The sequence below is a fragment of the Acartia tonsa genome, chromosome 13, assembly GCF_053477335.1.
Source record: "Acartia tonsa isolate MP-2025a chromosome 13, ASM5347733v1, whole genome shotgun sequence".
NCBI classification, from domain to species: domain Eukaryota; kingdom Metazoa; phylum Arthropoda; class Copepoda; order Calanoida; family Acartiidae; genus Acartia; species Acartia tonsa.
The window spans coordinates 29506123-29522647 of NC_137272.1; the positions used below are offsets into that span (position 1 = coordinate 29506123).

General features: G+C 30.1%; 1 protein-coding gene across 1 annotated transcript in view; it reads right to left on the minus strand.

Annotated features, from left to right (window-relative positions):
- Positions 1-16525, minus strand: part of LOC145335245 (uncharacterized) — an 82891-nt gene that overhangs the window by 8639 nt on the left and 57727 nt on the right. The window contains exons 5-6 of the mRNA XM_080180982.1: positions 14346-14421; positions 12595-12676 (exon numbers count right to left, since the gene is read on the minus strand). Coding sequence (XP_080037108.1) covers positions 12595-12676; positions 14346-14421 — 158 coding nt within the window. The remainder of the gene's footprint in view (positions 1-12594; positions 12677-14345; positions 14422-16525) is intronic.

Consider the following 16525-nt stretch of genomic DNA (forward strand, 5'->3'; position numbering starts at 1 on the left):
TGAAGATATCTTCAACGCTGATACGATTTTTGAAATGGAAGATTCCACTTTCAATAGAGGCGAAACTAGAATCATGGTTTACATTTTTAATATCTATGTTTCTGTAATCTTCCATTACTTTTTTAACATCGACATAATAGAAATGTACCATACTATTTTAAAATTATGTCAATTGTGAAAAAAAGCATAGATTTTATACATAATTTAAACATTGTTGTATATTCTTAATTAAGTAAACAAGACATACAAAGAGCCTTTTATATAAGATGTTTTGTTTATTTAAAAAAATACTTTTAAAAGTGTATCAAATGAGTAATGAAAATTATTTTAAGAAAGTCGTTTATTAATTAATTCAATTGTATATATTTGTAATTTTTTTGTTCAATTTATTTCATCTTAATATTTCCCTAGTAATCTCTCACCGAGTAAGTAAGCACTTAAAGGTTAGTTGCTGATCTAATTGTGCATTTTTGTGGTAAATTACTGATCAATTACTGAACAATTTGGTCTGATTTGTGAGTTAAAAGTGGATGGAGTAAATAAATGGACATTTAAAGTAAAAGTTGCTTGTATCAGTTGAAGTGAAGAAAAAGAAGGAGGAGTAATAAGGGGGGGGGGGGGAAGTTCTGACACATTTGCGTAAACCTGGTGTATAGGCTTTATCTTTGGACTGAGAGGATAGGTTATTAGGAATAAAATCATTCTTATATGATGAATTTCCCCCAGATTTAAGATTTTTTGGATAGGCCTCCAGGTTCCGGAGCTTCAGGCCTCCAGGTAGTCTCTGTACAGATAAAAATTAAAAATAGGATTTTTTTTTTGAAGGGTTAAAGGTTAACTTATAAAACAAAATATGCTTCTTTTTTGTTGTTATTCACATATTTGAAGAAAAAACATACATATTTTGTCTCATAAGCTGACTTCTAACTCTTAAAAAAAATTTTTTTTTCATTTTTACCTGTAGAGAGACCACCTGGAGGCCTGATTTTGTATATATATATAAGTCAAATAATTTTCATTGATTACTTAGTAGGGGTGTCATGCTTAGTGGTAACACACTGAGCTAAATTTGTGAGAGTTCAAGTTCAATTCTCTATAGGTTGACTCTAATTTCTCATTCGCAACATTAATCGTGCATCATCCCCTGGTTGTGTAAGATGGGGATTATTGAGTAAGTTTGGATACCCAATAGTCACTTACTTACAGTACTACCTTTAACCCAAGCTCCTCTTTGGAGAGCATCATTCATTACCATGACTTAATTTGGGACTAATTTGGGCCATATTCGGCAAGGGTAAGGTAAGAGTAGATCTTATGAGATAGCAAGTCAAGTCAAAATGTGCTTGAACATGGAGCTTGATAGCCCTATTTCTATGGAAAAGTGTCTACGCCTACTCCAGGTCAAAACTATACAAAACTATGGCTAATCAATCAAATTGATTACTTAAAAGTATTTTATCATAATATAGCATGATTTGGTATATGAGCCAAATAAGCAATAGTTTTTATTGATTGATTATGAGTATTTTTTCGTAAAATTACCATGATTTGGACAATAGCAAAAATTTTGATTGATTGCTTGAAAGTAATTTATCAACAAATGGCATGATTTGGTATAAAAGCCTAATAAACAAAAACTTTCATTAATTTCTTATAAACAATTAATCAAAAGTTCTTTTTGTACAAAATGAAAGAGTTAAATTTTCTTGCATTAGGGTGAGGGCGAACTAAACCGGTAATTTTTTCAGTTTTTGAAGAAAGAAAATAGGGAAAATATTAAACTGTTTTTAACCTATTTTTAAAACATATATAAAATATATACTATGACACCATTAGAATCAAACTGCAGAGCCTAAATTTGAATTAAGTCCCCAATAAACTTTTTTGGGGGATTTAAAAATTAATTTTTACTGTTGCTGTGGTCCTTTGTGATCAGAGCAAAAGCTCTTTTCTTATTTGGTTAAAATTCATAGCTTTTAGAATGTTTTGCTTCATAAATATTGTATTCTGGTATAGAGTAAAATTAGGCCTTTTGATTTCATCTAAATTAATTCTTTAAAAAGTTAATTCTTTACAATATATCAATGAATTAACATTATCATGTTTGTTTTCTATCACTTATTTAAAACACATAAAAATCAGCTGTAAAGGGTTAAATATATCATTAATAATGTAAGATGACAACAAATGTTTATGCAATACAACAAATTTATTTTTGTCACTTATACAAATATGATATAATATAGGATTATTCAAACTTATTTTTTAAAATATTTTTTAAAAGTATGTATGTTTTATGTGTATGGTTTTCATTCTTTTCATTTTGATTAAATGAAAATTATTAAACTACATTGGAAATGAGTCACTGTGTGAAAACACTCTTTTTTGAAATGTAAAGAATTGAAATGAAAGAAGACTTCTTATTGGTTCAAACTTTAGAATTATATGTTTTATTGTATATGTTAAATTTTTCAATGAAATTAATTGTTTTAGAAAAAAAATATTTCCATTGAACATAGTTATGTTTTTTTATTGTATCAATATAAAGTGAATTATATATAAATTGTTCCAAATGCCACAATATTACCCCGAGTAAAAAAGCCTTTTGCTCTAGTCAAAATGACCAGAGCAACATTAAAAAATAATTTTTAAATCCCCCCAAAAAAGTTTATTGGGGACTTAATTCAAATTTGGGCTCTGCAGTCTGATTCTATAGGAGTCCTAGTATATTTTTGACACCCTACTTAAAAATAGGTTAAAAACAGTTTAATATTTTCTAATGAAACCAAGAATGTTAGAAAGCTTACGGAAAAGACTATCAGGTTATCCTAGGATTTTAGAAGTTTTATATAATGGGACTTAAAGTTGTTACTGATTAATACCCCACAGGGGGGCTAAACCAATAACGTTTTTTTCAACCTAAAAAAATCAATGAAAAACAGTCAATCAAACATAATTAGGTTAGGTTAAAGGGATTATCCACAAAAAATTTCATAAGGATTAGACTATTCCTTCTATGTCAAAAATCATTTTTTTAAAGATGGGAAATTTTATTTTTTTTTGCAAAAATTTTCTTTAAAAATAAAATATTTTCATAAAAATCCACTGTCCTACCCACTTTTTGGCCTAATTCTTAAAAAGCCCATATTGAATTTTTGAAAACCTGAAAATGGACCTTAAAAATCAAATTAAAATTTTTTTTCAAAATTACCTGAAAATACCCCGCCACCAACTCTGGACATTTTAAAAAAAATATTAACTATTTTAAAGCTCTCAACCGATTTGAAAAGTATGGACAATTCTTAGTTAAAAAGGTTTTTTATGGATTAGTTCTAGGTCTTACCAATTTTTATGTAGGTCGATCTTTAACACCTACTATTTTGTCCAACTTTGAGACCCTAAAAGTACCCTTAAAGGGCGCCTGCAAGAAATACCACGCTCTAACTGCTAAAAGACTGCCACAATTAGACCCAATACCCCAAATTTAAAATCTTTAGCTTCAATAACAAAAAAGTTCTAGGCATTTCAAAATAACATGTTATGTACAATGAAAATTTTGAAAGATTTTCAATGCTCATAAAAAAAAAACAATATTAAATTATGTTGCCTAGACACAAAATTATAACTTTATCTTTGTCAGAAACTTAGATTGCTGGTAACTGATTATATTTTTAAAATAAAAACACCAAATTTCATAGTCAAAATCTATGAAAAAAAAATCGATTTAAATTGCATTTGTAAACCAAAATCATAGAGGAAACAAAGGGGTAAACTAATACAAGCTCAGCTGTGTTTGATTGCTTAGCTGATTCAGATTTCTGATTGGCTACAGTACACTCGGTATAACGCGAGTTAAACTTAATTTTTTTAATGATTGTGACTATAAAAATGGGTATTTTTATTGTAAAAATATAATTAGTTACTGGCAACCTAAATTTATGACAAAATTAAGCTTATAATTTTGTTTCTAGGTCACGTAGTTCAATTTCAAAATTTCTAACATTAGCACTGAAATTCTTTCAAAATTTTCATAGTACATAAAATGTCATTTTAAAATGCCTAGAACTTTTTTGTTATAGAAGCTGAAGACTTCAAATTTGGGGTATTGGGTCAACTTGTGGCAGTCTTTCAGCAGTTAAAGCATGGTATTTCTTGCATGGTTTAAAGCTATTTTCTTGGGGGTTGGGACACCCCCAACCCCCCCAAAAATGAAAATTCCCCCCCCCCAAAAAAAAATAATTTTCTTGGGAACACATTAGACTATAAGCAGCACCAGTAGTACTATATTTTTTTATTATCTCTTGGGGCAAAGCCCTTAGAGGCTAGGGGCGAAGCCGCTAGTTACATATTAGCAATCAATGAAAATTATTATTTATTTGGCTTATATAACAAATTATGCTATTTTTGATAAATTACTTACAGGTAATCAATGAAAAACATTGCTTATTTGGCTTATATCAGTCAAATCTTAATTTTTTCATAAACTGCATACAGGAAGGAAGGGATCAATTATTACTCCTCCTTTTTCTTGACTTCAACTTATATAAGCTACTTTTACTATAAATGACTGAGTATTTAAAGTGTGCTACCTTTTTATATGTTTCATTATTATTTGGCCACAACTTGGTCAAAAATGCTCACAAATCAGACCTTTTTCGACCAAAGATACTCAAATGGTTCCTTTACAAGCCCAATCAATCAGTTTTAAGATATCTTTATATTTCAAGGAAAATACCAAAAAAAGGCATATTTGGGTGTTTCCTTGGTAATTTCTTCTATTTTAAAATTTTGGTACCCCCCCCTACCCCCCAACAACAAAATAATTTTTTTCTGTAAAATATTATTATGTTGGACAGGAAGGAAGGGAGGGGTGGGAGGGAGGGTAAGTAGAGAAATAAGCCTCATTAGTCTGGTGAACAGAATCACAGTTCTGCACCACAAGCCATGGGCAACTGACATTCAAATGTCCATTCAGCTTATTTATATGCATCTGAAAAAAAATCTGCTATGCTCACTGTTCCACCCTCAGATGTAAAAACTTTATTTTAGTGTTTGGCCAAATTGACTTAGCAATTGTATCTGTAAGTACGTCTAATAACACCCTTTGCTAATTTTAAAATCCGAGAAAATTTTTTTGGCAAGAAAATTGCAAAAGTTTGCAACCTTTTTTTGCACCACTACTTAAATCGAGTTTGAAAACTTTTTATATAAAATCATTTTTACAAAAAATATCAATAATTACTTAGAATTAAGCCTGAAAGCAAAAAATCTCATTACAAGTGTTAATTTTCATCTTTTAGGTCTTTTTTTGAGGATAACTTCTCCTTTTTTGACAATAAAATATTTTTTAAACAATTCAAAGTAAAATATAATAAAACTTAAACGATTTTTTTAATTATCAGTTGAAAATTTCATCAAACATGCAATTTAAGTGATGAAAATTTAATGAAATCATTTTTTGAATGTTTAGAATTACCAATTTTCTACAATTAAAACAAAATGTTAACAAAATTTAAAAACATTCTAATATATAATTTTAAAAATCAATAACATTTAATAAAATGATGTTTTAAAAAATAAATCATTAAAAGGTATTAAAATGCATTTTAAGTTACTTAAAATTAAAACAAGAACATCTTTTAACACTTTATTCTTTGTAATAGAGTTTAATCATTATTTGATGAAAATGAAACATTTAATAAACTAATTGAATCTTTTTGTGACCATATTTAAACTTTTAAATTTTTACACTAAAGTGTCTTTTAATAAAAATCTTTGTTAATTTCTCCTTTGTGACAAAAAAAGAAAGGGGCCTTTTTACTATTTCTAGGTTATCTTATGTAATTTAAACTATATAATATGAAATAAATTTTAATTATCTTTCTTTTTAGCCATCAAACACATTAAAATGTTTCATATATGCAAAAATAACATTTTTTTTAATGAATATTAAAATTTCCTTATATGACATTACATCACATCATATTCTTCAAATCATATGTCCAGGAAAAGTAGCTACAACTTGGAGGTTTGTGATATTTTTTAAAATATTAAATAAACTTAAATGGTAAAAATATTAGCATAACCTTTGTTAATTCAAATGCTTTATAATATGATTTTTTAATGTACCTAAATTCCTGATAGCAAATATTGCGTTATTGGTATACGAGGTAAAAAAACAACATTTTAAAGAAATTCTTTAAATATAAAACCCAACATGTATTGGCAGTACAAAAATCTTAATGCTAGCAGACATATGTTTATCAACATTAGCAGAAAACTTTTTCCACAAGAAAAATTATTCAAGTTTCTACTTTATAATTTAAAATATTTTTTCTGATAAAATGTTTGACATATATCGTATAATCATTTACCAAAAAATTATTTTGATAATTTAGATTTCAGAGAATATAGATCCCTTAGAAAAACTAAGACGACATTTTTCATCTTCTACTATGACATTTTTCAAAAACAATAAAAAACAAAATTTAGTATGAAAACTATTTTCATCGATTTTTCTGAAGTTATTATCGTATTTTATGGGTTTTTTATTATCATTTACTTATATCGAAAGTGCCAAACATTGTACCCTAACATTGTCCTATCACTCTCAGATAAAGTTTAAACTTTGGCCTATGTTATATGTTATAACACATACTTAATAAAACCTAATGTAATGAAAAGCTTTCACTTAAAGGGAGTGTGAACGTAAAAATTTCTCATCTGATTATCAAATCTTAACATTTTCTAAGCACATTTCACTACACTGATCAACCAAAAATGTCCTATTAACAAAAATATCTAGGAATAATGCATTGATTTTATGGTATTTTGGGAGGGAAAAAGGAAAAAACAAGGAAAATCTGAACGTTTTTGTTTCTTAAAATGTTTGTAGGGGTATTTAACTTGTCATATACAGTTGAAACAATTTAGTTACTGTTAAGGAATTTATTTTGTAATATAAAATTGCCAATTATTTTTTTTTATAACGTAGTAATTAGGTAATAAAGATCTATCTTAAATTTGTATTATTGACAAAAAAATATCTCAAAGTCTACAACGGGTTGAATCTCATAGGTTATTTAAAATAATGATATCCTTTTTTATTGTGTTGGACAATAAATAACCTACTTTGAAGAATTAGTTTACACTTTTATCAGACTGTTTATAAAGAAATATTGCACCTTTATTATTTACAAATTTGTAAATAAAGGTGGGCAAGAGATGGGCCATCTAAAGTTACTTGGATACTAATAAAATAACCTGTTTCTAGCTTTGTTATTGTATTTGGTTTTCAATAAAAAATATTACTTTATCAATTTTTAAGTAACTATACATTGGTTTACAGAAAGGATATTGTTAAAGGTGAGCTTAACCGTTAGGAAAAATAGAGAACTATGTCAAAAAGTTTAGTTTTAGCTATAGAAGGAAAAAAAGACAATTAACTGCACATTTATATAGTCAGGAAATTTTTTCCCCAAACTTGGACATAGTAAAAATCGTTGGAAAAAGCCGTTTTTTAAGGAAACAAGATACTTTTGCCCTATATTTGAGATTATATTAATGATATGATGTTAAGGTCTGATAATCTGATGAGAAATTTTTTCGTTCACAGTCCCTTTAAGCAAAGCAAACAAATAAAATTATGAAACATATCAGGGATATAAAGAGATAAGACAATGGCCGATAAATTAATGCACATCCATAATGATGACGCTCTAAATAACCCCTTCTGTAGATTAAAATTAGTGGTTCTAACGTTTATAAACACAATTTAATCAACCAATCAAAATTCAGTAAAAATCCCCAAAGCCAATGAATAAGAAAACGTTGTTGTAAAACTTTGTGTACTATTGTAATAAACAGTCAGTTGTCTCCTCCCTCTCTGGATACGAATACTAACTAAGAAAGAATAAAATGCGATGGTACTCTACAATTCACTTTTCTGCCTGTCCGCCATTATGTCCATGATTTTTTATGATTTTCCAGTATGGCTACAAAACCAATTAATATCTGCTGGATCAGACCCGTCTAATCCATACTTGAAACCATGTATTGTATTGCATTATAGACATTTTTCTACAAATAGTAAAGTAAAAAGTTGTAATATGAACACCAGTTTTGTTAGACTGGGCCTTCGCCCCTTCAGGACTAACAAAACTGGAAAAACAGATGCAATAAACAACTAATCTTGGCTGTTTAGTTTTGACAATGCCAGTTTTTATCAACCAATTAAGATTAAATAAAAGTAAAAAAATTTATAAATCCAACAAATGTTTATAAAACTTTGGGTACTACTGAAATTTAAACCCTCCCTTATTATAGGCATTATTATGAAGACATAGTTATAGAAACCTGCAAACCATAAGAGTGATTTTTTTAGACATACATATAGACTTCTACCAACCCTTTTTGTAGAAAACGTCACTTAGAAGCAATAACATTTTGTATACACTTATCAATTTATATTGTCATAACTCTTATTATAATAAGCTTCGTCAAATGTTTTAAATGGACATTCAGGACTTTCTGATAACGATTACAGGGTGCTACTGTCCTTCTCATTCTGTTTTCTCATGTTATTATAGACAGAATTTATTTAATTTTTCGTCCATTTTTCCCTCCCTTTAGACAACTTTTATTGTACCCAGGGAGGTAGGGAACATTGAACTGAAATTACCTTCTTAGCTGGTCCAAAACCTCTAGGTACTTTAATTCAAGTTTATCGCCACCAGTGATCTGATGAGTTTAAGACAATAGCCGATAAATGGATGTACATTCCCAAAAATACCCCTACTGTAATTTGCCTTCAGTGGTTGAAACGTTTTGACACTATACTAAATAAACTAACCAATTAAAATTCAGTAACAGTGCCCAAACATGTTAAGCAAACAAAAATGAAAACGTTATTGTAAAACTTTGGGAACTAGCATAGAGGGAGGTGGACAATGGACTGTTTATTACACTAGTCCCCAAAGTTTTATGATAACGTTTTCTTATTAGCTGGCTTAACAACTTTTGGGACTTTTATTGGATTTTGAATGGTTAGGTTATTAAGTACTAGCAGCTTCGCCCCTAGCCTCTAGGAGCTTTGCCCCATGAGGTAATTTTTAAAAAAATAAAAATTCTGGTGCTGCGCCCATAATTTATGAGCATCACCAGAATATTTTTTTTTTTTGGGGGGGGGGGGGATTTTCATTTTTTGGGGGGTTGGGGTTGTCCCACCCCCCAAGAAAATAGCTTAAAACCACAACAGGACCAATAGGTATATACCCTGAAGAGTAGAATCTGATCGGTTCTGTTGTTACTGAGATCTTAAGGGACAGACGGATGGACGGACAGAAAGACAGAAAGACATCATTCTACTTTGTATTATAGATAGTAGATCCAAATTCAGTAAAAGTCCCCAAAGTTGTTAAGCCAACGAATAAAAAAATTTATGTTTTGAGATTTCTAATATAAAATTTACAAGATAAAAATTTTCTGAAAAAAATTGTTCTAGCTTCAAAAATAAGGAAATTAAAACCATTTAACATTTTAATTAACCTTAAAAAGAAAGTTGTTAAATGAAAGGGTGAAGTAAGCAAAAAATGACTTTGTCTCACTTAAAGTCGGAAATTTATTATTTAACAGGGAACATGCACAATTTTTTTTGCCATCTAACTCTAATGGGAGCTGAGATGATATGTGGGGGGGGGGGGGGGGAGCGTTGAACTATTAAGGTCCGGAAATGGGCCTGGTTGTTAAGTGTTAGCAACCATTATTTTTAGGTCCTTTTTTTCTTAAAAACTTCAAACTAATAAAAATATAAAAAAAACTAACTAATATGTACCATTTCTACTATGTCGATTTAAATATATGATATGTTATCTTGAATGTATCATTCCAGTTTTGTCTCTATTGAAAGTAGAATGATACATTACTATTATGTCGATATAAATAAGGAAATCAATGTTTATGAAAACGCTGATATGTAAACATGAATGTATGATTCCAGTTTCGCCTCTATTGAAAGTGGAATCTTACATTTCAAAAATCGTATCGGCGTTGAAGATATCTTCACCAAGAGAGGGGAAAGTGAAAGGGTAGATTACAGTTTTATAGGGTCCAAACCATAATCATAGATTATGTTTCTGCTTCTATAAAAATGGATTCAACTCCCTAACTGTTTAATGTAAAGAAACAAGCGAAGGGAAATTCCATAACAAAACATTTTAGCCTTGATACTCTAGTAGAGTTTTTACAAAATTGACAATATTTAGATTGTGAAAGCAAAACTTTTCTACATTATGTCTTAACGGATAGTCTTTACATCAATTCACATTTATATTTATGCGTGGTTGGATTGATTTAAACAACAACAAAAGTTTGAGGACGAAGCAACTCTATAATAATTATAACAGGAAAGAACGTACGTCCATTTTTAGCATTTTCTTTATACCAACTTTTAATTTGATAAAATGATCCCTTCTACTTTTTTCTACACACTTTTACTTAAAAAAAACCATTTCATTATTTTTAATAATGATATATATAAATACTAGCGGCTACGCCCCTAGAGGCCTCTAGTGGCACTTTAAATGTTTTTTTTTTATAAATTTAAAATATGGCTATTTTGCGTTTGACGTTTATTTTTCGTTGAACTCTCTTTCTAAAATCGAGAAATTAAAAAAAAAATATAATTTCTCTAGGGAGGGTGGTAGTACCCTCCCCCAAAATAGTTATAAACCTTCCCGGGACATATGAGAATCTACCCTGTTAAGGAGAACCCGATCGGTTCAGCGGTTAGACAGATCCTTCGGTACAAACATACAAACACACTGACAAACACACAAACATCCTGTTACTTTATTTAAAAGGATAACGATTAGCCTAATTGTTAAAAGCGATGCCGCTCTGTAAAACAAATCTAAAGTATAGATGTATAATATACAGATAACTACCTCCCCCCCTTTTTCAATGACCTTTTTCGCCTGCTAGAACATTGTTTCTGCTACTTGGCTGTTATAATATTTTCATTTCCATTGGTTGATTTTTAAAGACCCAATTGAGAGTCGGCACAAGGTCATTGTGATAAGGGAAATACAGTTATTTGACCCTTTCTCCCTCTAGTGTTTTACTCTAATCTCTGTATGCACGACCACATAAAGCATAAATAAATCTTATTTGTTAGATTTCTCTATTAAGTATATGATATGTTGTCGTTATAAAAAAAGCTAAAATTTCTCTGTTAGATTGTAAAGGCATAAAAAGCAACATAATGCCTTAACATAATGGAAAGGGTATGCCTTCATCTCCGCAAATATTTTCCATTACTAAACCATTAAAACCGCATTTTATTACAACAGCACAAAATATCCCTTCCCTTTTGCTTTACTCTTTTAATAGAACACAACCCTAATCTAATTGCTATCAGTAAGGTAGGGGGCATTGGGCTTTTTATTACACTAGCTTTTAGTGAATTCTGATTGGATGGTTTATTGAGTTGAGTGTCCAAACAATTTAAAATCTACAGAAGGGGTAGGTTTGTGTATCATCATTAGGGATGTGCATTAATTTATCAGCCATTGTCTTTTCCATTTAGATACCTGAATTGCTATTGTGTCTATTTTTGCGAATATGAAGCCCTCTGCGGATGTAAAGGTACATCTAATGGAAAGTGAATGGATGTAGTATATACGTGGATATTAGGGCAGGGGGAAAATTGTCGTCTCAATTTAGATAGCTATTTCCTTTGTCTTTTATTGGTCAGTTCGTTAACTAAGTAGCGGGGGAGAAGATTGAATAAAGGGAATGGAGGGGGATATCTTATTTTAGCCCGCTACAAGTTTCACTCTATTAGAGTACATGATAGTCTGGTGTAAGATCCAAGTAATAATAAATCCATTGGAAAGGGTTATATCTTTATTATTATGATGTGGGGGAATATTGCCTTTTATACCTCCTTCAATTACATAAAATGTTAGCTCAACCATTATTTTTACATTTTTAGTGTTTGTTCAAGTAAAAGTACTAACAAGGATAACAACATCAATAAGTAGAAGAGAAAAGAAACAGACAGGCGGACAAAGAATAGATGTTCATTTACTACAGTAGTCCCCAAAGTTTTTTAACATTTTCTTTCTTCGTTGGCTTAACGACTTTATGGGACTTTAATCTAATATTGGTTCATTAAGTTGAAGAATTCTGCAGAAGGACTAATCTTGTTATGGATGTAAAACAATTAACCTTCTACTGTCTTATCCCTTTACATCCCTGTCCCCAACAGCATTAGCGAAAGATCGACTTGGTCTTTTATAGTAGCTGAGAAAAACGTTTTTGTTGGATGGACAAAAGACATCTGAAATTTAAAAAATGACGTTTTGTTAATGGACCAACAGGTGTTCTATTAACAATTATAGGGATGCTACGCTTTCTAGATAAGACAGACGCCTCTTGTAAGATTAGAAATGGATGATCCTAACATGCCTATAATTATAGGTATACAAAATGGACGAACTGGCGGACACATCCTAAATATAAATAGCTTCGCTATTTATAACAAAAGTCTGTACGTCAATTTCAACAACAACAAAAAAAAACAATTTTGTCCACCTGAAAAGAGACGAGGTACATACTGGTCTTCCGTCCGCTGTGGGTCACTGAGTTCTGGCGCCCAGATCCGCAGTGAAGGTATCTACCACAAAAAATAATGGATTAGTCAATGAGAGTGTGTACCTATTTTTCAACAAATTCGGCTGATTAGTCTTTAGAGAAGGAATTTACCAAGATCCGAAGTAAAGGTATCTACCAAAAAAGGATTAGTCACTAGTTAGTGGAAGTGTCTACCTAATTTTCAAAAAACTATCTAAAAATTGGTAATATGCATTGAAGGTATTTACCAAAAAAGTATTAGTCAGTGGAGGTGTCTATCTAATATTTTTACAACTAACTGAGGTTGGTTCCTTAGTATCTACAAAACAAATGGATTAGTCAGTGGGAGTATCTAACTATTTATCAACCAATCGAAATCTACTGCCTATTTACATTTAATGAATATTAACATTGAATTTTATTACGCTCAGTAATACATGAAATATTTTTTTTTAAAACCCAATTTAACCTTGATATTAATACTGAAAAAACCTTTTTATTACCCAATCATTAATTTTTATTACTTCCTTTATTATTGTTATTTCATACATGTGTAACAATGTTAACTATTTAAATTTTTTTTCTAGTTTTAGAAATATTTATTTGATAAAATGTAAAAACAATGAAGATCTTAAAACCAAACATAATGTATTTTTAGAACAAATATTTTAGTGTTTAATTGCCTTTGTACTTTGTAAAACTGTGTACATTATCGATATACTGGACACCCACCATCTATAACCGCTGAACCGATTTGGTTCTCCTTTACAGTGTAGCCTCTCATAGTTCTTGGGAAGGTTTATAACACTTTTGGGGAAGAGTACCACCATCCTCTAAAAAGATATCACCCCTAGAATTTGTTTCATAAAAAATTGAAAATAGTGGCAGTGAACTTCCCCTCCCCCCACCTCAAGTGCCCCTAGAGGCCAAAAACATTAAAGAATGTCAAGAATGCTATAAATGCTATTTGTCATATGTTGGCTTAGATTACTTATCTACCCTATCCCCCTTAAGAAGAAAGCACGGTCGGACTTGGCTTAATTATAGAGTATCTGCGATATTGAAATTGGTGTAAAACCTAGGCTTTCTGTTATTGCTTTCTTTTTATTATGGGAATAATAAATAAATAAAAGATAAGTTTTTAAAAGCTTTAATAATTTTTTACTTATTTTTATTTATCTCATCGTATTATAGACAGCTTTCCGTAGATAGTAAATGGCTCAGAACAGGTTTTAATCTAGCGGATAATAATCAGTTTCGAAATTAAACTGGAAAACGTTTCTTTCATGAATGTAAACTAAATATAAAAACTGTTCTAATGGATGGTAAATTAAATAGTTCTGAATAGTAGTAAAAGTAAATAAAAACTTGTGGTTTTTAGAAAGCTAAGGTTTAAAGTTTATTTACCCCAGAATTATATCTATCTATCTATCTATCTATCTATGTATCTATCTATCTATCTATCTATCTATCTATCTATCTATCTATCTATCTATCTATCTATCTATCTATCTATCTATCTATCTATCTATCTATCTATCTATCTATCTATCTATCTATCTATCTATCTATCTATCTATCTATCTATCTATCTATCTATCTATCTATCTATCTATCTATCTATCTATCTATCTATCTATCTATCTATCTATCTATCTATCTATCTATATATCTATCTATCTATCTATCTATCTATCTATCTATCTATGTACCTTGCTTCAGAAAGTACAGAGCTATCATTGAGATATGGTATATACCAAGATCCAAGCGCGTACTGATTAAAATCGCCTAAAAAATAATATGATTATTTGGCCATAATATTAAGTTTTAAAATAAAGTTTACTCAATTTTTAGAAATAATATTAATTTTTAAATATTTATAACTATTTTGGGAGAGGGAACCACCACCCTCCCAAAAGAAATCGCCACTAGAAAAAAATTCCTTCCCAAAAAAATTATTTTTAAATTTTCAAAACTACATATGTAAAATTGAAAATGGGGGTGGGCATTTTTTCTGGTGACTATTTTTCTTTTTTTTTGGTCCAAACCTCAAAGAAAATAGCCTAATACCACCACAGGACCAGTATCTATATTCCCAGAGAAGCACAACCTTGTCGGCCCAGTGGTTACTAAGAACTTAAGCTTCAGACAGGCGTACCGACGGACAGACATCGTTCTACTTTAAATTATTGATAATGAAGATTTTTTTGAAAAACTTCAAACATACTTCTGTTAATAATTTATTATAGTAAAGCTTTGCTGTTTAAAATGTTTATTTATTACTGCTGCAAAGTCAATTGGTGTCAGGATAATAATACCTTGATAAATTTACATAGCAAACTAATACTACGAGGATACAATAAAAACGGATATGGAATACGTGGATTGGATATATTGGCAGGGGAAAATCTGTCGTCAATTTAGGTTGCTAAAATGGTTCTCATTTATTTGTCAGTTCGTCTAATATGAGAGGAGAGGATGGGGCAAAGTGTGATATCGTTATTTTAGACAGCAGCGAGTATCACTTTATTATAGAGTACATAAAAATCTGGTGCAACATCCAAGTAATAATAGATCGATTCTTGGTTAAATATAATACTTATTTACCCTTTTCGCACTTTAGAATGAATAATGTAAATCATTTTAGTAGCGAAGCTTCTCTATACGTGAACGTTGCCTGTCCGTCCGTCCGTAACCCTTTGGTGGAAATGTAATTTTCTCGGCTGCTAGTAAGGACAGACGGCTGAAATTTTGGTTAATGTATCCCTTTGCCATTAAGAATCCAGTATATAATTTACTTAAACGGTCTGTCTATCGGTCATTAGCGGCTTGGTTGCCGTTATCAGGAAGATGTCGGGTTCTGGACATAATAAAGACTTTAAAATTCTACCTACAGGTGCTATGTCTGGTACATGATAGTATAGGCCCATAAACAGGCAAAACTCATAATAATGCACAGTGGGGACTTCCTAACAAAGGTCGTGCAATTAAGTAGTTACTTGTCCGTTGGATGATACTTTACATAATATTCAGCTAAAATGGGAGTTTTTTAGGCAATTCAAATTACGATTTCCCAACTGATTCTAATGTTCTAATTTTTATAATTTTAAGCTAATAATTATTTATCACATCGTTTAATAAAAAAGCTTTCCGATGATTTTAAAATGAAAAAAAATTTTGTTGTCCCCGCGGGTTCGAGAGCCCGGGCAAACAAAACTGGTATTAATTTACAATTTTCATTTCAATATTCAATAAAATTTTCTATAAACTGGTTCTAATCCAGTGGATATAAACCAGTTTCGAAGACATACTGAAAAAAAAACATAAAATTTATAAAAGTGCATTTGAAATAAATAAATAAATAATAGAAAAAAGGTTGAAATTCCGGCCTAATTCTGTCAGTCTTTGGACAATTATCATTTTATATAGATATTTTTAGTAGCGAAGCTACTCCACAATTTGTTAATTTAGTCTGTAATTATTACAAGCTGTAAACATTTGTAGTACTAGAGGTAAATAGCCTTAAACTTTATAAATGTTTTTTGCTGAATTGTATGTATTAGAATCAGAGAGGAAGGGGGCATTGGACTTGAAATTACAAATGGTACCCAAGGTTTTATAACAGTACTTTTCTAAGTTTGATTGGTTGGTTCCAAACTGGTAATATCTACACTTTACAGCAAAAAGTTTTATCTACAATAGAGGTAATTTTGTTTAACGTCATTGGGGATGTAAATCAATTAATCGTGCATTGTCTTATCCGTATAGATCCCTGCTTATGCATGATCATCTAAACTTTTTGGATGTTGTTATCCTTGTTATTAACATTAATTTGTAGCTTAATTTGAAATGTCTAATTTCACTAACCTACTTATTTTTAACTTTTGACTTG